The 27,918-nt window shown below is 39.2% G+C and overlaps 1 protein-coding gene across 3 annotated transcripts in view; it reads right to left on the bottom strand.

The window, feature by feature from the left end:
• UST (uronyl 2-sulfotransferase) overlaps nucleotides 1-27,918 on the bottom strand; it is a 160,013-nt gene that overhangs the window by 37,549 nt on the left and 94,546 nt on the right. For all 3 annotated transcript variants that reach the window (XM_048935252.1, XM_048935253.1, XM_048935254.1), the window contains exon 5: nucleotides 21,676-21,829. In XM_048935252.1, coding sequence (XP_048791209.1) covers nucleotides 21,676-21,829 — 154 coding nt within the window. The remainder of the gene's footprint in view (nucleotides 1-21,675; nucleotides 21,830-27,918) is intronic.

Genomic DNA, 27,918 nt, shown 5'->3' on the forward strand with positions numbered 1-27,918 from the left:
GTTAAAAGTTGAATCTCATTTCCTCCCTGTCTTACCCGTATGTAAATCAGGTTTTGTGGACATATCAGGAGATCATGGGCTGAAATTAGATTACATGGTGAAGAACTATCACAGAAAACAGCATAAAAACTGCCACCTGGTATACAAGCAACCCACCTCTCCTGCTCCCCACAGTGTATTCAAAGCACACTTTAAAGGGTTTGCCTTGCATACGTATTATAAGATTTACATCCAAGCAATAATTTTTAATTCAAGGCTCTGAGTTTAAATTAACCCTTGTGAGTCACTGCAACAAACAGTATTGAGAAATTTACTGGTAGCACAGTTAATGCGCTACTTCTGTGATCTCAATAGATCTTTCATGTTGTTTTTTAAACACAAGAGTCTTTATTGTTGCTTTTCAATACATTAAGGATGTTTATAAGAAAGATGGCAAAAAACCTTTTCATCAGAGCCTGCAGAGACAGGACAAGCAGCAATAGTTTTTAACTGGAAGAAAGTACATTTACATCACACGTTAGGAAGAAATTCTTCACTCAGAGAACGGTGAATCACAGAATGGCCTGGGTTGAAAAGGACCACAGTGATCATTTAGTTTCAACCCCCTGCTATGTGCAGGGTCGCCAACCACCAGAGCAGGCTGCCCAGAGCCACATCCAGCCTGGCCTTGAATGCCTCCAGGGATGGGGCATCCGCAGCCTCCTTGGGCAACCTGTTCCAGTGCATCACCACCCTCTGTGTGAAAAACTTCCTCCTAATATCTAACCTAAACCTCCCATCTCAGTTTAAAACCATTCCCCCTTGTCCTATCACTATCCATCCTCATAAACAGCCATTCCCCCTTCTGTTTATATGCCCCCTTCAAATACTGGAAGACCACAATGAGGTCTCCCCAGAGCCTTCTCTTCTCTAAGCTAAACAGGCCCAGTTCCCTCAACCTTTCTTCATAGGAAAGGTGCTCCAGCCCTCAAAGTGAGACAGTTTGGGGCTGTGGGTGCCCCATCCCTGGAGGGACTCAAGGCCAGGTTGGATGGAGCCCCAGGCAGCCTGAGCTGGCGGAGGGCAGCCCTGCCCATAGCAGGGAGTGGGGTGGGCTTCAGAGTCCTTTCCAACCCAAGGCATTCTGTGATTCTATGATAATTAAAAATGACAGTTTTTTAAGATTCATTGTATTTTTATAATAGGCATTATCAGAGACATTTCAGGGATACATACTCTCCAGTTTCCATAATAACACCTACAGAATCTGGCAATGAACTTATAATTCACAGCAAGGACATTTATTGTTTCATTGCAAGAATAATGAATACGGTGTGTCAGGAAGTAATATTTCTGAGATTAAAAAATAGATTGATATCCAATACAAAAATCTAACAGGTTCCACCTTCTCCTTCTGAAAGTTGTATTTGGTTAATATGGACAAATAAAACACTCATACAATAAAAAACAATGTACATTCAAAGGAAAAATGCTGCAGCTTTAATAAGTGAATAGTTTTTACTTAATCAAAAATAAATGTTTAATATTCCCTTGCAGTGTCAAGAGCTGAAGCTGCAGGACAATTGGGATAACACCAATCTAAACTACTTAACAGCACTTCCCTTCAGGTTTCACTTGTGAAAGAAATACACAAGGACCTCGATGTAATAAAGGTTTAAGATAAAGGCCAAATACATTTTCATGTGAATCTCCAGTTTTCCACCATGTAATGGCACACCCTTCATGTTCCCAACATCAAAAGCACCAAGTTTGCCCTGTGGTCAAAAGGCTGCCCCATTTCAATATCCTTTTACTACTGCCATTGCAAAAAGCAGCGCTATTTACCCACATCTGATCTGTATTACAGCTGCTGGATGGTTCCAATTTATTCACAGCACCTGCTTTCCTTTCCTGTTTTAATGTATTCTTAATTTGTGAAACAAATCACCAGCATCCATCCATCCCCTCAGAAGAGATTTCACCGGGTGATATGTGGAATTACCACTGATATGTGATGATACATGAAATGACCATTTTTACCAAGGGGGCTGGGGTGTGTGTGCAAAAGCAAGAACGGCTGAAGGTGTGTTACTCATCACATTACACAGACCTACACAAAGCTGCTCTTTGGCTGCTAGATGACTTGCACCAATTCCTGCTTTTTCTGGGCACAAAACACTAAAGTGATATTATGTTATTCTAGGCACTGTTATTCTGTTATCCTAAGCCACATTCATGCTACATTTTTTCCATTAAGAGCATGTTTTCCTAGAGGGATATAGATCTTCCAGGGCAGAAAGTACTGTGAGACAAAAACTTGCAAGCTGACAGATGAACAGCTTTTTACATTTAGATCGCCAGAGGAGTATTAGAGAAAAAAATAATTCAAATACATCTGAGAAAGATACAGAAAGAAAGAAACAGAGCTACTTTGATCACACCCTTCCACAACAAAGAAAGGGATTTTGCTTTATTCCACAGCTCCCAACCACAATCCACGCTGCTCACATCCTGCTGAGCTCTGTCTGCAGCAACACAGAAGGCTCCCCAGGAACCAGCAGTGGCCCTGCTGCAGCTCTGGGTTTGTCAGTAACAACAGAAACAATTGCTTTAACAAAAATTTTTTTTTTTCTATTATTGTTACAGTTTGGGCTGAAGTGGCACTTTGGTAGTGCTTACTTCTGTCTGTAACACTGCCCTTCATAAAGAAATTGTCTTGTGCCCTAATATGCTAATCTGAGAACAAGACAGACCTATCAGAAATCTATCAAAGACATTTGACTATTTTTGATAAGCTAATAACAACAGAACGATTTTATTTGCTCTCGTATATGTCATCAGGGAAGTCTGCTGTGCTAAAAAAAAAAAAAAAAAGGACATAAAATCTGTTCTGGAATTTTTGTGCTGTCATTAAAAGGGTAAACTTTCAAGCACCTTATGTAGAACATACAGCAATTTACTGATCCTTAATTCATTGCAAATACTGTATCATTCATTGCAAACACTGTATCATATACTATCATATTAAAAAGGTATGATCTTAGGTTTGAGAACTGGGAGTTCTTTTCCCAATGCAAAATTTTCAACTATTGAAAAAAAAAAAAAAAAAAAAAATCACTTTTTGGCCAGCAAAAGGAACATGTATGTTGACAAAAAAAAAAAAAAAAGTTCTCGAGCTTCAAAACATTCTCTGCATTCTAAGTGTCTCAATCAAAAGTTACAGAAAAGTCAGATTCTGCCATGGATGTATGGCAACTCTAAGTTTCACTAACACTTTAAAATTCAGACTAACAAGCCAAATAGAATCACAGAATCAATAAGGTTGACAATAGACCACTAAGGTCACTCAGTCCAAGCGTCAGCCCATCCCCACCATGCTCACACCATGGCCCTAAGTGCCACATCTACATGGTTCTTGAACACTTCCATGAACAGTGACTCCACCACCTCCCTGGGCAGCCTGTGCCACTGCCTCATCACTCTTTCTGAGAACAATTTTTTCCTAATATCCAACCTAATATACACATGCCTGGCAAGTATTTTTCCATTAATCATCCATTAACCCGGGGAAGCCAAAAAGTGGCCTTTCCTTCTCTGAAAGACTTTTCAAATGCCTGCTCTGGTGGGGATGCTGCAGCTCCCATGGCAGAGCCAGGAGACCCTGCTACAGCCCGGTCACAGTGCAGGTTCCCTGTTTGGGTCTGAAGGCAGCAGATGTGAAGCGCAGGTGTGTCATGGAGGCTACAGAGGAAGCAGAGAGCTAAATAAATACCTTTCAAGTAGAAACTCATGAGAGGAAATGAAGTAACATGATGTGGAAAACCAGTGAGTGTGCCCAGTCAATGGTGACCTCTGCTGCTCACAAGGCTGCTCTTAATACAGTGCCACAGTCAACGTCCCAGTCTAGTCCTCATCATGGGCAGCCAAGAAAATTTTTTTTTACTTTGCTGAGAGCCCCCAGAATTCTCCCAAGGCTTTCCAAACATTTTCTCACTTGCTCAGTGTTTGTAAGGAGGTCAAGCTGACCATGACATCCCTGGGATAAAGTTGCATCATACAAACTAAACACAAACACAGAAACGAAAGATAAAATAACCCGCCTCTTTCTCTGACTCCTGCCTGTGGATCTCAGGGTATCTAAGAGCAATGGGAATGAGAATGTAAACAAAATGGCTCAGAAAATGGTGCAGAAGTGTAAATACGGGAGGAAAGAAGGAAAAGCTGGGAAAAGCTTTCCTACTTTGAAAGGCTGCAGAAAGATGTACTTTGCCCTGGCTAAACTACAGAATCAAAGTGCAGTTAGAATTAAGCTTTTCAAACATGAATGTAACATATCTTACTGTAATTAATATGTCCTGATGTTATTTAGCTATGCAAGTTACCTGTTTACATACTTCTACAGAAAATAAATTACAATGCAATACATATTTTTTAACCCTCATTAAAAACATTTCTATGTCATCTGTTGATATTCAGTGTTTTTGTTCAATCTCAACCGAACGCTTGGATAATTACAGCCTCACTGCAGCTGGTTGATCTGCTTGGTTCAAATTCAGGTGCTTCTTGGTGCACTTAGTCTAATGATGTTGGCAGGAGCTGCCCATGAGGTGCTGGGCATTGCCTCCTAGAGCAGTGCTGCCAGCAGAGCCAAGGCCAAGTGCCTCCCAGCCTGGGCTGTTGTGGTATCAAACCCTTTGGTGGAAGGTTGCCAGTCAGCGTGGGTGGAAATAAGCCATATGGGATCTCTCTGAGACAGCTGATTGTCCTCTGGAGACCACAGCACACTCGTATGAGCTACTTGGACACTAATAGCAGACTTCAGAGAGAGCAGCGGTACTTCAGGGAGAAGATCTCCCAAGAGATGGCAGAGCTGGCCTAGCTAACCAAAATACAGTCTTCTGTCCCCAGCTGTCCCCTTTGCATCAGCTGTGACGGCCCCTTCACACCCATGCGGGCTCAAAAGGCCAAAGAATCCCATCTCACAGAAAGGCCCCACCAATCCTCACCACAGTACAGCTGCACCATGACTGCACAGAGCACATTCCTCCTTGAGCAATACAGGTCAAATATCTTCACTCACACTGTTCATTTATCTTGGTTATTTCATTCATGTGGTCACTGCAGTGAGAAGGAAACTGCCACCAGAGTGTGTGCTCGTGTCACTCGGGCACCAGCTGTCTTCTGGGCCAAAATACTGCTGACCTGGATATATCCCTCCATGTTCATACACGCTCCTGGCAGCTGCTGGGGCTGAAGCCACACCAATTATTTTCTTCTATAGCACTAAGAAGTCCACTGGTGCCACCAGGGACTTCTCTCTTCATTCACCAGGAATTATCTCTTTCATAGTGCTACTGTGCCTTTTCCATTTGAAGACCAAGAGGCAATGTTGCTTTACCTCTGATGAACACTACAAAGTTAAGTTTTGCATTTAGAAACTGGCTTTTAGTCACAGATAATATTCCCTTCAACTCCTACGCTTTTGCATGTTTCTGAAGAGATGCAACTCTGAATGCTTTGTAGAACTCTGAAAAGGCCACACAGACATTTTAAACTTTTGCAGGTATTCAGCTTCCCTTCTTGCATGTATTTGTCAGGAACTGAAATGTGCTTTTAAAAAGAGTCCTTAATCTCCTAAACTCCCAGGGAAGTTTAATGATCATTTCTTCCAAAAACTGCTCTTCACTTAAAGCTAAATCATGTATTTGATAAAAAGCAGCAGCAAAACCAAATAGAGAATGAAGTGAAAAAAGAGAAAAATGGAAAAAACATCCTTCTCATCACCCATACTCCTGTAAGGCACAGAGTGCTGGTGATGAAGGAGACAATACAACAGCTTACACAAGAGATCGGAGGAATACCTGTTAGAAGGTTTCAGGGACTCTGAGCAGCAGGAAGAGCAAAAGCACCCTGCAGAGCCAGCTCATCCGATTCAAGCTGCTGCCCTGCAGCCATCTTAGCGCAAAACAGAAATTGTCACGTAAAACAAAGTGACGCGCACTTACAAATGACTTACTGAATATATAAATACATTTTTTCCTCCAATTAATTTTTTCAGTTCCTAATTTCAGACAATCCTAACCTTTCCCTTTTTTCCAGTCCTTCAAATGCTTCCTACAACCCCACTTCTGCTTTCAAAGCATCAGCTAATCACTCCCTTTGGCAGCAGAGACTGCTCACCTACCCATCTCTCTCATCCAGATAACCACCTTTCACTCAGAAGAGCAGAAATCCAGACACCAGCAAGCAGTGGTGTAACCCTGTCAGTAGTTAAGACCCACGACTGATGCCAATCCCACATCTTGCACAAAGTCCCTGGGGAGTCTATGGGACACAATGAGGACAGCTTGGAGGGTTGGACCGTTTTGTGTTTTCAGCAGTATTCATTAGGCTATTTTTGAAAGAAATCTTATGAAAAAACGACCACATACACAATTATTCTGGAGAAACCACAGATCCCTATAGAGACAATGCTCACAGGCCTGCCTGGTCATTAACTCTTCTCCCTATCTACCTTTCTACTTAGTTGGGCTACTCCATGTCAAAAGGCTGCAAAGACACCTCATCTCCTCTCTGAGAGCAAGATCCCTCTCTGGTATTACTGGTCTGGGTAGCAAGTTACAGAAATATGTGCCCTTGAGGCAAGTCAAGTGCATGCATACTATAAAAATCATATTGAAAAGATAAAGAGGGGACCATTCTTTATAAGAAAAAAGCACTTCACAGCCTTGAAAAATATTTGTCAACATTTAATCTGAATGTTAACCCTTCTGTAATGGTGGTGAAAGGACAGCTTGAAGACCTACTACTAAGTATTTCTATTTCACACAGTCCAGGGTAGCATACAAATGCTGCATTTGAGAAACAGTATGGGAAGCTCACAGAACCTTTTGCAACTATGACAAAGTCAGCACAGGTAGTGTAATAAGGAATACATACAAAGTTTGATACTTTTCATGAGTAACTGCATTGGTGGACTAAATATTAATATTCACACATTAATGAAACTACACTTTGTTTCACAGTGTATTTTTTCTTTGTTTAAAAATGCCTGCATTATTATAGTACAACTGTTCAAGAGAAAATTCTGTTATGAAAAGCTGGAGAAAAAGACAAAGGTATCTTTCAACTACCAGAATACTACTTAAGCCTTAATTTTGTTCAAATGAGAAAACTTGACATTTTGAAGCTAGTCTAGTGGAGCTTGTAGTTTGCTTAGATTTAAACCATGCTGTCTTTACATCAGCATGGATTTCCTTGATTTTTATGTTTTTATATTTTAAGGATAATTCTGTGTTTTCTTTGAATTGACTTTCCTCTTTTTTTTTTTCCTTTTTTTTTTTTCTGGCAATATATGTGTTTTTCATTTTTTCCCCAGACCACATAAGCAAATACATTGCCAAGTTGAATTCCTACTTTTTTCTTTCTGATAGACTTTTTTTGGCTTAGCTTATTCGCCTGCCTTTCCTGCCAACAATATTCAGGTCTCCCTCCTGGCACCTTTCCAAGTGAAGCAGCACCTAACAAAACAGTGTCTTCTGCTGACTGTCTACATGTTCATTTAGCAAGGCATACACTATATATTCATATACAATTTTTTGCTGGCACTAACTTAGCGGATGTGACTGCCCACAACACAAACATGTATGTGACAAACATGAAACCCTTTTACAGATCCCTATTTTCTATCTAACTCCTTTTATCAGAAATCTTAGTATTGACTTGTAAACATCCAGTTCTAGCAATTAGAACAGAACCACTTCATAGATGTAAGTGGCACCTTCTCACATCTTCCTTTTCCATTGCTTTTGTATTTTTCACCTCAAACCTTCTTAGTACGGGAAATATATTAGAAAAAAAAGTAGAAAGAAATTATGCCAAAAAAAGGAGGAGTGCCTGCCAGCTGGAAGAAATGTATAAGCATTAAATAACCATCCTGTTATAGAGGGCACAGATCCAGGGAAGACCAAAAACGCAGATCATTATGCTGCGATCAAGAATGAATCACAGAGGCAACAGCACCAAGACAGTACATTTGTCGAGTCTGCTTACTAACACCTCTTCATAAAAGAACCTGGAAAATTAGTTTGCTCAGATGATGACCCTCAATAAAGTCAATTAAGGATGGCATATATTCAATTCTGCAAACACTGAACAGGAAATACTCTCTCACTGATTTCTCTGCCTTCATGAATGCAAATGGGATGGATGCTGGCTAACAGATTCTTGAGAGAAAAGCAGTGACTCAACAGACTAATGTAGCTATTTGTGCTCACAAAAGGTAGTTCTGGAGTACACATGAAGTTATTTAGTGACAGATGATGGGCTCAACCTGCAATGCTGAAGCCAGTGGGACAGAAGTGGGCACAGAAGTAGATGGCAGGTGAGGCTCACCCCAGCAGGGCTAGTGGGACATGTAGGGGATGCAGTCTGTGCCCAGACAGTGGTTATAGCAGGAGGAAAGACAGCTCTAGAAAAAAAAAAAAAACAAAAAAACAGAACCTCAAGAAGCCTTTTAGCCCATCCATTGCTAATGGAGAGCCAAGTTTATCTGAAGCTGGTTGTCATTTATCCAATCTGTTCATTAAAATGTTCATATGCTCTCTCTCTAATTTTATATCACTGCTTTAATACTCCTAAAGTAAAAAAGCCTTTACTACTATCTGATGTGAATATGACTTCATGCAACTTAAAGAAACTTTTTTTTGTCTTGAATTTTGGTGAACACGTGGAATAACTGGAGGACAACTGCATTACAGCATATTTTTACTCATCATAAGATTTACATTTCCCTACAGTATTTCCTTTTTAAGACTGCCTTCTGGACTTTCTTCAATTTCTTAGAAGCCCTAAAACAGAACACTTTTAGCTTAGCTTTTCCAGCTCCAAGTAAAGCAGAAAATACCCTGCTGATGTCTTACGTAAGTTCTCTTCTGAACAAGAGACTGCTATGGAGAGAATGAAGGAATCATTTCACATCTCTGTCTTGTGGAGCCCAGCATCTTCTGTTTTACTTGAAATGTTGGATCCAAAAGACCACATGTGCTACATGCTTTTTAAAAAACAAATTGGTAAAGATACAGAGGAAGCCATCGTATAGCACTGCAGATCATCACCTCTCTACTCTAATGCAGGCTCAGTGTGGACACAGGTGACAGCAAGCCCTGCTCAGAATTGAGCAATAATATGCATTAAATATTGTTTGGAATGAAAAACTGTATCACAACAAAAATCTCTCTTATCCCGTATGAGATCTGAAACGCTTTTGTATTCAGAAATAAGCCCTTTTGAGATGGAATAAGTCAGAAGAAAAATGCCTCAAAATAAATCAAGATTCTTTAGGAAAAATGGATAAAATGAACAGAAGACTGCCAGAACCAGCTAGTATTAGAGGGCAGTATACTGAACTAGCGTTAGGAAGAATCAGCTTAGTTTTTTCAAAGAAAGCTGTGCTTCTCCAACTTGGGAGAGTTCTGTGATTGAGTCACTAAAGATGTGATAAAGACAGTCCCATGCCTAAATTCCCAGGAAGAGCAGAGCAGGGACTGATAAGGCATAGGAAACTAAAGGCAGGAAGTAAAATGTCTAGTTATGGTTTTGAAATGAAACAATGATTAGGGCTGCACTGCATCTGCTCTGAGACACCACTTCCACATAACAAAGAAAGCGTAACAGTGAAATAATATGTTTTTCAGAGTTCTAATGACAGTGTTAAGAAATCTGACCACAAAGTGTTACAGAAGAACCCAATTGCACTAAATGATTAGGTGATAAAATGCCAGAATAAAATCAGGGCTGGTAAAGGCATATTCTGGATGATAAAAGTGTAATAGGATTTTTAAAAATAAAATGGGAGCGAGAGATTCAAGAAAGAAAAGTCTATCAATGGATATTAAATAGAGATATGGATACAATGTCTGGCTGAGATCTGCAAGCTGAAGAATGTCAGGAGCATTTGGGAGGACAGCAAAAGGGGAAAGCAGCCCCACAGTTCCTTCTCAGTCCGTACTGGTGCTTCTGTCTCATCCAGGATAAACAACTGCATCTTCTATTCTCCATGAGAGCTTAATGCAGGAAGTTCTCATATTTGCATATGATGCTATGTTAATTGTACAGATATCACAAGATTTAAAGTTTTCAAAACATAGCTTGGTTGCTATAAACAGGAAAGCCTATTTTAATAACATGTCATTTCTGTAGTTTCACATGTTTCTCATGCCTTCCTTCCTGGGACAAACATTCTCATTCCTTTAAGCCTTGACCTCAATACTGAGAAATCATGCTCATCAGATCTCAGCAAAAACCCTAAAACACCTATACCAACAGAAACATAGAAATTCTATGACTACCATAATATCTTGACAATAACACCACATTGTTTTAGTAAAGCAAATTCACAGAGCAATAGTTTCAAGATGAAAAAGTTTGAAAAAAAGGCTGACAAAAACAATCATCAGAGTTCTGAATATTAAAGATGTTATCAGAGAAGCAGTCCACAAGCCAGAAGAAAGTTAATTCCACTGGCAATAAGCATTAAACATGAGTGCTATTCTGCACACCCTCTCAGAGACAGAACCGAAGATGGAACCATTCCATTTGCACACGCTGTAACAGAAGCTAATGTGTCAAGAACTGGGGAGAAAAATGCTTGCTTTCTTCAATATTCAGATAATAGCTTGGGTCAACTTTCAGGAGTAAGTAAGAGGCTTCCTTTACAGCAACAAGGTGTAAATGTCCTCTCGGCATACCACACTTGTAGTGGTACTTTACCACAAACCTCTTGAAAGGTGTGAGAAAAAAGGCACAAGTGTGAATACAACTGTTTTCTTATCAGATTTCTGCCCAATGCCTTCTAACCTTGAATCTTTTCCTTATCTCCGAGATACAGCAGATGCATAGAGAAGAGAAGAAAACCACATCACTTCTGCACGTGGCTGCCGTGCTGCTAAAGCTGAGGATGGTTTTTGCTCTGCTGACCCTACCTAATTTCCTTACTTATATAATCTCCCCGCTGAACAGCTCTAATGCTTTTCTGGATTATTACTTATTGCATTACCACTAGCAGCACCATACTGAATAGCTGAAACAAATTGGAACAAACAAACTGATCCCCTTTTTCATTTAGACAGGGCTGTCACTGTAAGGACAACTCCAACTATTTGAAACTCCCCAAACAAGATTTAGAGACGTAAAAATGTTCCTGTTTAACTTCTTTTTACTTTTGAGCCTTACAACCTTGAAAAACAGAAAAATGCCTTCCTGCCCTCACGAAAATCCAGAATTTCTTTATCACCTCACTTCAGGTGCTTCTGCTTCCAAAAATACAACAAGAAACAAGATCAATCATGAAGTCATGGAAGTTCATAACTCTGCTGGACTAAGGGGTCGTCTTACAAAAGACATCATCTCTTTGGATTATATTCTGATGAAATTTTGATTTGCTTTCATTTTTTCTTCCATTGATATTTAGTTTTGTTTTAAATATATTTTTTTCCTTCTTAAAGAGGACAGAAATTTAATTTATTTTTAAAAAACTCATTTAGCAACCTATATTTGCAATGGAAAGTTTCCTTTTTGCCACCACTTATTTGATTTTTCCCCAAGAAAAAGGAAATTACTCTTGACAAGCTTAGTTATGAATAGTGGCTGGCTATGCTTGGACAAGAACTCAGGAAAAAGTTATGTTCAAGGTAACCTGGCTAGGCTGTGTTTCAATAATTCATCAAGCAGTAGGCAGCTTTGCTGAAACAATAGTAGACCATTTTCCAGAGTCCCTAATAACAAATAATCAGCTAAACGCTCTTTGCTGTTTTTTGGTTCTTCCTTTTCCTTTTTAGGTATAGCAACCACAATTACAAGGGATATTGGAACTTTGAAAACTCTAGTTAACAAGAGAAAGCTTAGAACAAAAAACAGAAAAAGGGTATGCTGCTCTGACTTGAAAGGAAAACTTCCCTACCTTGAAACAACTCACAGACCACTTATTTGCTCTGCTGATACAGAAAGCTTACAGCTTCTTCTGAATTATGGCTTTACCTTTTCATTCCAGACAGTCTCCCACTGCCACCTGTGCTAATTTGTAACTGTGCAGCATCATCAGCCAGCAGGTCTGTGAGTGATGAGTGTTTTTTGAGTTATCCTATTTGATTAATAATCAAAAAGCACAGCATCTAAAAAAGTTGACAAGTAGCCTTTCTTTAAAAAAGGGAAGAATTATAAAGAAAGGCAGGAAAAGGAGTTCCAGGCAGCAATCCTCATCCTTACTTGACTGGCTACAAAGAAACAACGGCAAAATGCTTCAAACCCTACTCAATTACAACAAGTACCAGTTTGCAGTTTATCACAATCTGATCCCTCAAGTTTCCCGCTGGCAACACCAACCTTTAGTTGTACTTCAGTTATTTTGCTGTTTAATTCTAAGCAAAACTCACAAAAAAAGGCTGAAGGAATCAGAGCATACATACATAGTTTTCTGAAGGACTCTCAGTGACCACCAGTATCCTTCAGATGCCTAGGTTTGTTTCCATTGGGTTTCCATTTCACTTAGGTGCCAAGATGCCTTACAGTATGTGGTTTGCATCAGTCCTCATCTAAGGGCACAGAAACCATTATTCTTCCCAAAGCAACTGCAGTAAGCACTTGCCAGCTGCTCTTTTGATTGCAATTACTTATCAGTCTGGCAAAAAAAAGGCAATCAATTTACTCACTGCCTGAAGTTCCTGATCCTTTCATATCCCTTGGGAAAAAAATGAGTAGGGAGGACACAATACCAGCCCAGAGCCTCCATACTAAAAAGTTTTTAACTGAAACTATTAGTATGCTGACAACCTCGTAATACAACTTCTACTCTTACAAAAAAGCACTCTTAAAAATAAAATGAAAAGATCTGCAGTAATACCCTTTATGCCAAGATGGAAAATCTGAACATCTGGAATATCTGACACCTGAAGGACGCTCTGGGGATAAAGCACAACAGCTACTTGCCAGGCAGTGCCAAACACCAGAGAGACCATCCAAATTCAGTTGCCAACAAAAACTACAGTGTTTGGTATCTAATTAGAAGTTGTAGAAACACAAATGCATGTTTCTACCTCACAGGAGCAAGAAGCAAACAAAGCAAAATGAAACAATGAACAACTGTTAGGAAAACTATTCCCAGTACAGATCTGTTCACTCTGTAATGAGACAGAAACAAAATCTAAATTTGTGCCTTTGTGCTTCATTTTCACTGTCAAACAAAGGGTTCTTTATTTGTTTGTGTTAAGACAGTCAATCATTACAGTCTACTTTTTTTTAATAAAACACACTATTCACTTAACATTCACTGCTTTGTGCTCACGATATTGTGAGTTTAAGACCTCTAAAATTTAAATATAATTCATTAAAGTTAGTTACTATGAACACTATATGGATTTAATTTAACAAAGGAGGATGTCAATATTTGACAATGCAGAGAAACCAATTAATGTCCTTCTCAGGAGTGAAACAGGGCTGATTACCAGCAGTGCACAGAGAAGTGCATCTTGCATGGGGAAGTCATAGAACTGCAGGGGTTGGAAGGGACTTCTGGAGATCAAGTCCAACCCCACTGCTACAGCAGGCTCCCTGCTATAATAGGCTGCACAGGTAGGTGTCTAGATGGGTCTAGAATATCTCCATTCCTCCACAGAAGGAGACTGCACAACCTCTCCGGGCAAACTGTTCCAGTGCTCTGTCACCCTTACTGCAAAGAAGTTCTTCTGCATGTTAATATGGAGCAGCAGTTTCCAGGGTTACGTTCACTTGGGGCAAAGAGCACATGCTCTCAAAAGAGGAAGTGTTGCCCTAGAAAACAATCAACTATGGAGATTGGCCACAGATGTCCTCTAATCTCATATGATAATTACTGTTATTACATTCCTGCTACTTATATTACCTTTTTTGTTTGTTTTTTTTTGTTCTCCTTCCTATGTTTAACTAGTGATAAATAGCTAGACAAATAGCAACAACACCAGGAGATGATCTCTGCACTGAGGACTTGAATTTGAGACTGCTCCTTACATTCCCTCCCAGCAACTCCCTCTTCCTTCTTCTATCCAGTCTTTCACCTCGTTCTTCTTGTTCTTGATCCAAAGTTCACATAATATCCTAATGTGAAAAATTACATTGTCTAGCTAAGCAGGGCAGGCATCATTTCTGTGTAGCTCTGTCAGAAAAGCCAAAAGCCATAGTTACATTCTCCAAACAGGTGGAATTGGTGTAGGAGTTGCCACAACAGAAGAGGTGTGAGTTACAGGCATGAGTAGCTTTATTTAGCTGGGGCAGAAAACCACATACTGGCTTTAACATCTGAAATAAACCTCTCAAATGCCTCCCAGCTCCCCAGCATGGATACGTTGTCAGCTCTGTCCCCAGGGATTCCACAAATCCTGGCTTTAGCAATGTGAGCCCAGGTACTGACCAGAACAGCATGCCCCTGGCTCCATGTGGAAGGCCATAAAGCTATGGGCAGCTGGCTGGGGGGCAACCTCTGCTTGGGGGTTCCTGGGCACTGGCTGGTGGAGGTGAGACATTGCATTGCTGGCAGGGCATTGCTTAGTGAGCAGATGTACTGTTAGCTGGGCTCAGCTGTCAGGTAGGTGCATTGCTGATAACTATACATATAAATATATACATATACAGACACACTCTCTTATCAGTGCAATTTTCATTTCCATTTTCCTCTTCCATTTTAGTAAATAGCTTTTTATCTCAACCCATGAATTCTATTTTGTTTCCAATTCTCTCCCTCGTTCCACTTGGAGGTAAGAGAGCAAACAGCTGTGTGGAGCTGTGCTGCTGTCAAGTTAAACCACAACACTTAAAAATATAGAATTTATCCACTTATTCTACAGTAGACAGAAGAGTCCACACCACCACCAAACAATACACAATTGGAAAATATTTTGCTGACGATGCTCAATTTAAACTAATGATGACACGAGATATCTTAGAATACATTCAGGGCGTCACTAAAACTACTTTTAACACTACAGAGTACCTGAATTATCTTAGCCAGACATCTAAAGCACAGCACAGAGTCTTGAATACCTTTATGAGAACACTGCTATCTCTCATCACACTATCTGCATGCCACAGGCAGGTGACTCCACCAGCTCGAGCATCCTCAACTCTCATCGTGATTCCAACTTCTGGAAGCTTTACAAGGAAGTTGTTGAGATTGGGATTTCAGTTCATTTCACTTTGCTGCCAGTGCTGACAGCCAGAAAACTTATGTGCAAACTGCAAACGGCAAAGAGGAAGGAGAACGACAGACAAGAAATAAAGCAGACTAATAAATTCCTTTTTTTCCTTACACGTTGTCAGTTCCTGCAGTTTTTGATTCCTGCAAAATGAGTATCAGACTGCTTGAAAATGCATTATCACACCATAATCTGATCAAGTTCAATATATTGACTGTAAGTGGTGGGGTGCTTCTCTCTCTATCATCCATAAAGAGAACTAAAAGGTTCTGCAGTTTCTCTCCACACCGCAATGTCAATAAGCCAGTTTTCATTTATATGGTGAGAGCACAAAGCAACCAGGAGAAACAAACAGATCTACTCCCAGGAGTGTACTTAAGAAAGTATTTAATAGGTTTTTCTAGAGAAGGCTACTGTGATTTTGTTAGACAAGACTTCAAATCCTTTTTAATTAATGTTAATAAAATAAACATTTCAAAAAGTCAGACTTTCACTGACCAATATGTATGATATCTTAAAAAAAAAAAAAAAAAGATTATGCGGTGGCCAGTGGCTAAATACAGTGGGTAAGGCAAGAGAGAATGCTCATGATATGTCTTCAGAATGTTTTGGAGATTAAAACCAGGGCAGGAAAGGATCATTCTTGTGCTCGATACAGTAGATTCTGTTCTGCATTTGGGATTTTCCACTCCACAGACATTAGATTCCTATACAGTAGCTGGAGAAAACTAGCTCCCCAAGCTACCACAATGCATTTACTCAAAACAAACAAAAGAACACATCAAGAGATACTTTGTATTATTCAGATTCATAAAGGTACAATTAACAAACTTAGCAAAATCTCCATAAAAATGAAGGTTCATATTTCTTAACTGGGATCAATGCAGTTAGGTCCTTAAATATAAGAACATAAAATAGTGTACTTACAAAGGCTTTAATGCCACGTACTGTTTATTAATGGTGTTAACTCTCTGCAATAACGATACATTTAAATGTGATTGAGGGTACTCAGAGCATGAGATTCTTCTGCTCTTTGGCTTCTGCTATCTCATGCAGTTTCTAAACATTTGCAGCAGCCAGAAATTTTCAGTCACGTGTAATTAACTGACAGAATATTGCATGAAAATATATCCCAAGTTTTAAAATTCTGAAACAAAATATTGTGGTTACTACTGGTGGCTGGAACTAGATGATCTTTGAGGTCCCTTCCAACCCAAATCATTCTATGATTCTACAATTTTATGCTGTATCCTATCAGCATGAAAAAGGATGCAATACAGAATGATATAATCAAAAGCCCAGTGCTAATAGAATCTGTATCTTTGCATATTTGCTATTAACGTAAGTATGCATTTTGAATTACATAAAAGATTTTAGCGCTGCAATCTTAAACAATACTATGTTGCCTACTGACTGTATGCAATTGACTCCAATTAGTAAATGAAAACAGATTGGTAAGACATTTTCTCACAATCATAATTGCATAATGCCATACTGTTAGGAATGCAAATCCATAAGGGAACATTAAAAAACATTGCTTTGTAAGTTACAGTCACTGAAAAGAAAATGTAAGACATGAAAACACTTCCTTTAAAATCACATTTTCTAAGTTGTTTAACTGGTCCCTCCTCCAAGTGAAATCTGAATTATCTTTCACTTCACAGTCCAATAAATTATTAATATAAAATGGGAAAGTCTGCGGGAATGATAGCTTGTTTAGAGCTTTGGAGCATACACAGTAGATGAAGAGTTACAAAAACACGACAAAAATTTAGCTGTGAGGAGTTAATAAAGCAAAAGGGAACAGCTGGAGACTATTAAAAGCACTCATTAGAGAGAAGAAGCAGCAAACTGTTCTAATTGGGTCAGCTGACAGGTGGCTGTGCTCCAGCAGCACCCTCCCGGCAAGCACAGAGATTGATGCTACTGTGCGATCCTCAGATGAGGGGTGCAGCTGCAAACTGCCCTGCAGCTCAGGATACCCTAAAGGACCTCAAATGACCATTTCAAGTCATCTCAACACTCAACAGTGCACAGGGAGCAAAATGAGTAGTGTATGTTTGCGAAGGGAAGGAAAACACTGAGGGTGCATAAAACATTGGTCTCTTACCTAAAGCTATGAATCCAGCAACTGATATCTGATATGCACTGCATGGATATAGGCAAATCTTTATAACCTTTGCATACCTCCATTTCTCAACTCAATTCTCACTTCACCAGACCCTCCAAAAGTTTATGGTTCAGTCAATTAACACGTAACTTCTGCAGAAAAATACTGTACAGAAATGCTCCCACCCACAACCTGCAACTAGGCAACTCTCCCACTCTCTTATTTATAATGAATAAATAACTCTCCCACCCTACTTATTTATTATGAATGTCAGAAAAATCCTATGTGCAGGTGACCACTTGCTAACTTACTGAGCTCTCTCTTTATATGTATATATATATTCTTTATATATATATGTATATATACATATATATAATTAGGAATCATGCTTCTAGTGACCCCAGAACTGACAGAGATTAAAGCACATAGAACCAGCTTTCCTGCAACTCAGTCAACAATGCACAGTTCATACTGCCTCCCACCTTCAATCACCCTTAGCAGTTTTACATCAAAGTCACAGCACATGTTAAAGAAAAATGGGAAAAGCTATACATATATTCTGCATTTGATGTTTCATACTGCAGTTGTAGTAAGGGCTAGATAATCACTAATAGACCTTCTGGGAAAGGCAACTTCAATACAAAGCTCTCAAATACTTATGGCTGTCATGCTTTATCAGGAATGTTTCTTACTTTCTGCACTTTCAGGCCTCAAGCTATATTATCTGATGCACAGTCTTGCTTAGCACAAGCAGTGATCCCAGCTGCACCGACAAGAGATTGCTTGCTCTATTTACAGTAGTTCAATCTGAAACACAGTTACTACAGTGAATTTGAATTCACTATAATGAATTTGTCTTCTCTTGCAGAAATGCAAGATACGGTAACTCTTGCATGAGAATGCTTGAGGCTCTACCCGAAGTACTTGCCACCACCTCAAACCAGTACCCTCTCTGCAATACTCCACATTGACACTATTATTTGGGGAAGTTTGGAAGTGAACTATTAAAGCGACTGACAGTAATTCACTCCAGCACAAAAAGTGCCAGGTCAGGGCAAGGAGCTTGCTGATCTGAGTGGGAAGTGTCACACTGCAGCAGCTGCCTCCATCGAATCTGACTTGTGAATAAAGGACTTGTTTTCCATCTTGGCTTTGAATTAAATTTTGGTAAACACAGACATTTGCCGAAACATTTAAAACAATTTATTTGACTCTTGAATGAATGGTTGTTTTTTCTGGAGCAGAGTCAAAGCCTGAACCTCTATTCAGAGAAAATTTCAAATGATCAGTGAACAGTGGAAATTCCTGTCTCTGTTTCTGATTTTTGCAATGACAGCAATTCTGATTTTCACAGTTTGAAAAAAATAAATAAAAGATCACCCAAGGAACAAAAAGACTTCAAGGTGTTTTTCCAACATCATCTTCCCTTCCCTTTTTCCCCCTAAGGATCAGAGCTGAGAGGAAGGGATGCTTCTATTAATCACAATCTAATGGCACAGCGGGAGTTCACTGAGTGCATAACTTTACAAACCTTGATTTTGAAATCATCTTCTTCCCTGTAAGAGACCACTTTAAAGAGGTGCTGAGCTCCCACACTTTCCTGCTGAAATTTCTGAGACAAAATGCATACTCTCAGCTTTTCAAGAGATAGAGGCAGTGTTCGTGGCCACTGACCAAAATGCCAGAGTGGCCTCAGAAATATCTCCATTGTACAGAACACCTTCCAAAAGAAGCAAACCTTCCTTTTTCCAAACAAACAAGCAAACAAAAGAAGAAGCAAAATATCAGTGCTTGGAGAAAAACGCAATTAGCCACTGAATATTCCAATTCCAAAGGTTGAGTTCCTCTCCTCAGACAAACCTGACTGGTAAAAACAGAGGAGGTACCGAGCCTTAGATATAAACATTCTCCAGTGCATTTCATGTCTGTAACTGCTGACAGCACAAGGCTTCTCAGGATCTTGAGCAAACAGCTCAATGTTCTGGAGCAGTCAGCAGCTTTGTGTTTTCCAGCTTTTCATCTGAGGCATAATGAAAGAAGAGAAGCAAAAGCTTCTTGTATCCTTCCTGTGCTTTTAAGGTATCGGCTCACCTTCAGGCTCATCTCATAACAAATGACTTAGATTTATTTCTCTGATAAATCACAGAATTGTAGGGGTTGGAAGGGACCTCCAGAGATCATCAAGTCCAACCCCCCTGTGAAAGCAAGTTCCCTGCACCAAGTCATGCAAGTAGTTGTCCAGGCCTAAAATACAGAAATTATTTAATATGCTAGCAATATTGTTAAGCATATGAAACACAGAGATCTCTTAACTGCAAGCTTATTGTTCAAACAGTCTCTTGCAAAAAAAACCAAAACAAAACAAAAACACGACACTTTGTGGTGAGTTTTCAGTAAAATAAAGTCAAATATTAGGGAAGAACCATAAGGACAACGAGACTATCCGTGTGCTAAAGGGCTGCCCTGGCTCATGCACAGATGTACAACCAACTGCTTAGTTTTTTTACAGCCAGATCAGCCTATTTATTCTGCAGATTTCTGAAACTACCATGCCACAGAATCCATTACCTTGGTTTTAAAATACATGCCAGCAGATTTCTTTACACCTCTGAGAAAAAAAAAATTAAAGCACAGTCACATAGCATGTTATTTTGTTGAACAGCAGCAGTCTTAAAAATGCTTAATATTCACAATGAGCAGCTTTTGTTGAAATGAATTTCACTGGCAGGTGGCCTACTCATTACTCTGACAGGAACAACCACCCTTTCTGAGTTGCGCGACTGACACTCAAACTTGGCCAAGGAGGGATGGAGGACAGATCACAGAAATGTTTCCAGGCTTCTAACAATCAACTGGAGATCTAACCAGAAAGAAAATACAGTTTTGATAAAGGTTGCCAATGGAGTCTCAGAAGACAGACAGCCTTGTCAACAAAACAACTAATGCCCTCAACACATGGCCATGTTTTATTTGCTTTAGACTGTAGCTTCTTACTGATTTATGTGTACGTATATATATGTACGTGCATGTAAAGAATTAAATATAATTTCCTAAAGAACACCCCAACGCAGTAAATGAAGGAGATGATTTTTGTTAATTTTTAAACCTACATAAACATAACAGAAATTAGATTTCATTTCTGCATTTCAGTTCTGCTTAAACTCTCATCCACTTATACTGGAAAAGGGGCACACTATGTCATTCCTCTGACATTATACGTAATTTATAGAATTAGCTGTTCCCAGGGCTTTGCATGACAAATACAAAATTGCACTGAAATACAAAAATAAACAAACAAACAAACACAGCCCTATTACATGGAAATACAACCAATTTTCTTTGAATCCATCTGGCCTTAGCTTGGACTGAAACCATTGCTTGGAATGTGTTCTCTTCAGCTCATCCACAGCACATCTTGTACTTTACCGGCCCTTCAAAACATCTTAAAATAGCAGTTTATTCTCTCTTTGTTCTCCAGCAACCGCAGTCCCTCACTTGTTTTGCTACATCTGGCTTGCAACATGTCATGGGAGAACATGAAGCTGTCCTATCACTGAACATCCTGTAGCTCTCTGTGGGGCTGAGTGCAACCAACTGAACCTCTGTTATAGAGAAAGTAAGGCTTACTTCCACCTTTTTGTCATCTTAGTTTGGTGGTGGAGAGCATGAAAGGAGACCAGGTATCAGGCATCAAACAAACCAACCACCACCCTTGCGTCCATGTTTTTCACTCAGTATTTGTACAGCTACTGCCAAGAGATCCTGCTCTGTGACAAAGGCTTATGGGCATTATGACAGTTCAGCTGTTGCAGAAAATAAGAACCGTTGTTAGGAAAAGCAGCTCATCCAGCATTATTACCACCTTCTTATTTCAAAAAATGAATACAAAACCAAATCTGGATCTGAGATCAGAGCCCTGGTGTGAAAAAACTGCATACGACCAGAAAAAAAATCAGAGGCTTAGACTCACTGGATTGCTCAGTTTTCCAATTTTTCTCCAGCAAGGCTGCACAGTTACACAGCCACATTTCAACCTATAATTTTGCCTGAATATTCACAGTGATAACTTCTGGCAGAATTATTACGTCTAACTATTGTACCATCCAGATCCAACCTCATAGAAGGACTGAAATTCAACGGCATTCGTGACTTGCTGCCAGCTTACAAAGATCGAACAGGACAACTACATTCAACAGAAGCAGCCTTCACATTAAGGCCAACCAAACTAAGGACCAGGCAAGACAAAAAATGTAACACTGCAACACTGATGCCTCAGTCTCCCACTTTTCAGCCCTGCAGTTTGAACATAAGCATTATGTATCTACACTGGGAAATCAGTAATAGGATCCTTTTGTTTAAACGTACCAGATATCTTTCCTCCTGCCTCATGCTGGGGGTACGGATCATATGATTCTGTTCTCCTCTCCAGTCTCCAAAACGTCGGAAAAAATAATTGGATAGAAATCGATTGACAGGATCTCTAATAATATTGATGTACACCGGCTGGTCTCCTCCAAACCTGGTGGGAAGAAAAAGATGGGTGAATGTCATCAGAAGATTTCAGACTGGTGCACCTGAAGGTTCTCAAACTCTGTGCTGTAGAGTTCAGAGCACTTACAAGGCTAGAAACAAAACTGAGCAAAACGCTTACAACCGCACACAAAACTCTGTAAAAGCACATAAGATCTCTCAAGGATTAAATGTAACTACAATATCCTATTAAGCTGTAGTGGACTATAAACATTTTAGTTACACTAAAGATAATCTATTTCCACTGTATCTATGGTCACGCTTCTGTTTTCTCCTTACAGTTTTCAGATGAAGAGCTTCCTGCAGATTAAACTAAGGACAAACGTTTCTTTTTCTAAACGCTTCCTGCCTTGAAAATCGTGTCAGAGCAGGCAGTGTCCGATGCTGGCTGCCACGAGGCAGCCCTGAGCCACCTTCACCTGCACAGTAAGAGTAAGAACACACAAAAGATTTTGTAACACTCAAGCATATTTCAAAAGGCTCCCCCTGGATGAGCTGAAAGATATGCATGGTATTTACATCTTTTTATTTGCTGTATCTTGTGCAGATCTTCCTCCCCTCACCTCCGAGCCTGCTCCGTATCTGGATTTGAGATTATTTCATGGTTACATAGTGCTTTGCCCTCATACTGCATTTACTGGAAATTTAAAAATATTAATATGAAAATTCCTGCATCAAAAAACAAATTAAGTATCAATTTCAAGTACACGCAAGTTCAAGGAAAAATAAAGGGTAAAAACATCTGTGTTCAGGGGCTGTATAAAAGACAGCAAAGGAATCTGCAGTTGAGGGTACCTGCCTCTGCCCAGCAGTTAGGACAAGCATGTTCCATTTAATATGCAGGATATACCAGGAGAAAGAGAGGAAAAGGGAACTTGAGCAGTTAAGGCCTGTGATTATACTGCATTTTCAGAACATTAAAATATTGACTGCTTATTTAACATCAATGCCCATCACCAACAAATGATGCTAATATCCAAGTCACTGTGATTACGCTCTTCCTTGGTCAAAACAGAAACATGGACATTTACGTTCTGGAACAGACTTATGGATTATAATGATGTAAGACCAAGCAAATTAAACTTATTTGGATTGAGATTTTCCTAGGAGAAATCCAATTTGGAATTTACCTGATCTAATTATGATTAGGTTTGGCCCGTGTCCCCATTGCAGGGAACAATCCTTTGTTAAGCTTATTATGTATTTTGAAAGCTTGAGGACACAGCCATATTTAAGTATTTTAATGCTGCTCAAATGATTTTCTAAGTCACAGTTTATGTTTCTTTTAAAATGTAAACTGTTAGGATACCATTTAGGATACCATTTAGATTTTAAAAGCTCTCAGTTTTTCTTCATCTCATGTCAGATGAACAGCTGAATACGTACAATAAAAGACCAAGGTTTTTATAAATATTAAAGACCCAGCAAAATTGTTTAAAAATATTAATGTAAGTGACAATAGAAAAAATATTACATGAAATAAAAATATTAAGTAGGAGAAAAGAGAAATCCCATCCAGTTTCAACTTCATTTTTATTCCACATGATTCCTTTGGCTACCAAGGTCATTATTTATGCATATCTTTTCTAAGCCTATCAATAATTACGCAAATAATTTCTTCATTTATGCATATCAGTAATCTCATTGACCGTAACGCAGCCACAATTTGAAAACACACAGACAGCAAAAGCCTTTCAAACAATCCAATTAAAAAGGCAGATGCGCCTTGCTTCCTGATTAGTACATAGGCCCATTAGGACATAAGCATGCAAGGGAAGTTTTCTGAATTCTTCTCTAAGATATTTTTTGTTGCTCTTTTCACCTTCATACAGAAATAAGACTTAAATGAAAAACAGACGCTCCTGCAATTACTACAGAAAATTAAAGGCATTAAGATTTGCCAGTACACATCTAAATAGAAAAAGGTTGGTGAGTGCCATAGTTGGTAGCCATGAAAATGATCATTCCAAGTGAAATTGCTGGCAAGATTAGGTGCACCTGAAGTACTGAACACATATTTTTTCCTGCTGTCTGATTAACAGTAATCTAAAGACAGAAGCGAGAGGAGAGTAGTAAAGAAAAAGGGAAGTGATGAAGACATCAAGAAGAGATGACCACGGCAGCAAGCTGTCTCAAGACAGAGACAAAAATTACAGGAGCCAGAGGGCAGGGATATCCAGCCTGGGATTTGTAGATGCTGAGCCTAAGAAAGAAAAAGCAAGAATAGATGGTTACCAGTGTCTAGATACAAATATTCAACAAATGCTCACTGCCTTTTCTGAAGAAAAAAGAGGGACCAAATTGCATAACCAAGCAGCCCAAGTAATAGAGCCTGTTCTTTTCCTGGTAAAGTCGTGTCCCTGAACATCTGAACTTCAGATGCAGTACCAACAGCTCTGAGAAGAGACATATGCAAACTCGTCTGTCCCCAGAGGATGGCTGGGATGGGAAGTCACTCACTGAGAACTCAGAGGAACTTATTTCTAAAATAGAAACTGCAGTCTGTCAGAAAAACAGGCAGCTCAAATTTCTGATCTCTTGCACACTTTAACCAGGCCGGTACAGACCCAGCTGCAATTGCTACATCAGGCAGCAAGCAGAAAAATTTTCAGAAAACTCAAGTCTGTTCCTGTTCATATTGAAATGTGCGTGTTTAAAGCATAGTTTATTAGACTTCAAATTCCAATCACTTGTTTCTATAGACTGTACTGAGACTATTGGTTGGAAACACAGCAGCAGCTGAAGGACGTAAAAAACCCAAATGATTAAAAATCAATAACCTCAGGCTACTTAGAGGAAAAAAAAAGGAAAATCAATGCTCCATTTGGCCGAGTATGTTCTGTGCATTTTTAGTTATCTATCAGCCACATCATATTAAATATTACTTAGCTCTCCAAAACACAACTTTTCAAATTAATAACATCCATAAAAATGCTCCAGCAAGCAATAACATAAAATGCTCTCATTACATATCATATAATCTTATGTATACTCAAGTAATTGCTGCAAAAGATCAGAAAGGAAGCCAATTATGTTCTTCCAAGCCTGAGCAGAAGGTTTATCTTCTCTGGGAAGCATTTGGATCTTGCATGATAAACATCCTAGATGGATCCCTCTCACGCCCAGCAGTGCATCGCTTTAATTGAGTTGAGTGGGACAGGACACCACTTCTCCAATGGAGAGCTCAAACGGTCTGCAAAGCTCTTCCCGCACTTAACTTCTCCTGATTTATTTAACAGATGCTATTATATCATGTTTGTTTTAACTACTCTGTAGTGACAGGTATATTTTCAGAGTCCTCATCAAAATAAATAGCCTACTGACAATAGCCTACTGACAGACTTCAATCAACAACACTAAGATTTACTAATATTTCCCCATTTCTCTCAGTTGTTGTTTTTTGTTTTTTGTTTTTTTTTTTATAATAAAATGAAGGAAAAAGAAGGCTGAGAAATATGCCAGATGTTGTGAGTCTGCCCTAGAAAAACGTCTCTGATAAATTATGATTTTATTATTTATATGAGCATAACCTTTGCTCAAAACAGCTTACAAACCCCTTCTAAGCTAATAATAATAATAATAAAAAAAAACAGTTACGGAATTAAAAAAATTCAACCAAGGCAATTTGATTTACTGCCGAATGGAGGATTTCTGAGCTCCTGTTATTCATCATTTCAGTTCTTTTTAAGAAAGGTTAAGTACGATTTCAGACCTACTGCTTCACATTAGAAGGCTGCTGCACTTCTGCTGAGCACAAAACTCTGCACAAACAGAAGTGCTTTTTATTCCCTGCACATAGAGGAAATCAAGATACTCAACCTTTTATCTGTATGAACTATGATTCCCTATCATTCTTGTCATGTAAATTATATCCTTTAAAATTAGTTAGTTGCTACAAGTTCAGTATAATGGAAGCAAACAGGAAATAGCAGTGACTTAATGTTCATATGGATAGGCACATAGCGTCCTTAGAAAGGAAGCATAATTTCCTTTTGCAGATCTATACAACCATGGTGAAAGCCCAATTACCTAGGAAGCTTTACAGATGAATTATGTTAGAGCTCCATTACCTGATCTGCAACACAGTTTCAAGGGGAGATCGTATTAAAAACAATAATGTAAAACTTTCAGCTTTTTGGAACGTAAGATGCAGTAAGATCAAATTCTGTCTTCTGAAAATGTGTTTTATCTGCAGAATTAGAAATGAAAATTTCTAATTCGTAAAAACTCAAGAAACACATCTGGCAAAGCAACACCATTCTGTACATGAGACAATGGGCAGCTCAGTGTTGCTCCACCAACCCTCTCCAACAACGGGCTAACACCTTTTCTGCAACAATTCCCAGAGGAGAAGGCTGAAGTCTTGTCTGCATGGTGCTGCACAGTTCTGCCAACTTCCAAACTCAGGGAGTTTATAGTCCTAAATCTGTGTCTTTATCCTGTGCTGTAGTTATGCTTTCAAGCTTTCTGTTAGAATTTTGGAAGGAAAAAAAAAAGGCCTTGTGTTTCACTATCCTATAAATCTCCCAGAATATTTGATGTTGTATTTCTGCCAGCCTTTACCTTCCTGCATAGTAAACATAGAGTGAGTTATTTTCCCCCTATGCCTTTCATCATGCTAAGGATATGAAAACAGTTTGAAATACAAATTCATAACGAGCAGCACCAATACAGATGCAAGCCTTGCCTGTGTCTGTAAAGCATCCCCAACTCAAGCAAAGGTAACACTTAAGGAGGAAAGACTAGCTGTGTTTTCATTTATCTCATGCAAAGTAACAGCTGGAAATAAGAAAGAAAAAACTTATTACTGACACAACCCTAATCTCAGCTTAAGTCAAACTCCACATGATTTAAAATCAACCAGTTCCAGATACCTTGCATTTAAGGCTTTTGGAAGGTCTGGCTCAGGACCTCTCTGGACCTCTAACTGACATTTCCTTACAATTTAGAGAGATTTCCATCAAAAGCAGATGTTGCATAGTATAGAAATTCCCAACAAACAGTAGAACAGCAGATACAACACTTTGCAAAGTATTAAATCTACCAACGTGGTGTGCAGGAAAACATTCACCTTCGAAATTCACTGAGATCGCAGATCTATGATATGTATTCACAAAACACTTTGTGACTAGACCTTTTAGGAAAGCTATCACACAAAGAATGCAGGCAAGGGTCAGAAGTTACAAAGTGCTCAGTACTGCACGTTCAGCTTCCTCTCTGAACCCATTTATCAGGATTGTTAAGGGTGACTCCAGCTGTCTAATGGAAATGGCTGTCACTCAGCAGCTGAAGACAAGGCTAAAGGTGTCCATATGGAAACTGAAATGCAGTAAACTGGGAGTAATGAAAAACTGCCTTTCATCACATGCTGTAACTTAGTAGTACACGTTGTTTTACAACGCACACAATATAAAAGTCAGTGTAATCAAAACTGCAAATGTGGTTATGTCCCAAATGAGAAATTCTAAGCAATGACCATCAAATAGAAGAATATGAGGACATCATCATGCTTGAGTATTTGAATCTTTGCTATTTAGTACTTTTATCTGTGAGTCAGAAGAAAAGCAGAAAACCTCTGATAACATTTTCAGATGACGAAGTTGCAAAAGAGGATAATGAAGGGACTAGGTTACTGATAAAGAGCCACTTGAATCAGAGGGCAAGCAAGACATAAGCAAACAACAAATTGTTGCACAGCATACGAAACTCCAAGCACTGAGACATTCACAGGAAAGGAATAACTCTGCTAAGGACATGGTATGCTTGCACAGATTACCAGCAGTGGGAGACCTTACAGACCAGAACAATCCAAGATTGAAGCAGAGAGGAGCAAAGATCTAGCACAGCACTAACATGACCACTAACCAAACTCCAAGTCCTAAGCAAAGCATGTGCAAAGAGAGCAGAGTCACAAGGATGATAGAAAAGATACCTTGCAGTGAAAAAATGTCAAGATCAGAACCTTCACCATGAAAAGAAAACAAGGAAAAAAAACACCAGAGGAGTCTGAGAGGTGATTTCACCACAGCGTATAAGAATTTATACATGAAAGCTTACACAGGAGAAAAATGTCTGTAT

Source organism: Lagopus muta, chromosome 2, assembly GCF_023343835.1.
Source record: "Lagopus muta isolate bLagMut1 chromosome 2, bLagMut1 primary, whole genome shotgun sequence".
In the NCBI taxonomy this organism is placed as follows: Eukaryota; Metazoa; Chordata; class Aves; order Galliformes; family Phasianidae; genus Lagopus; species Lagopus muta.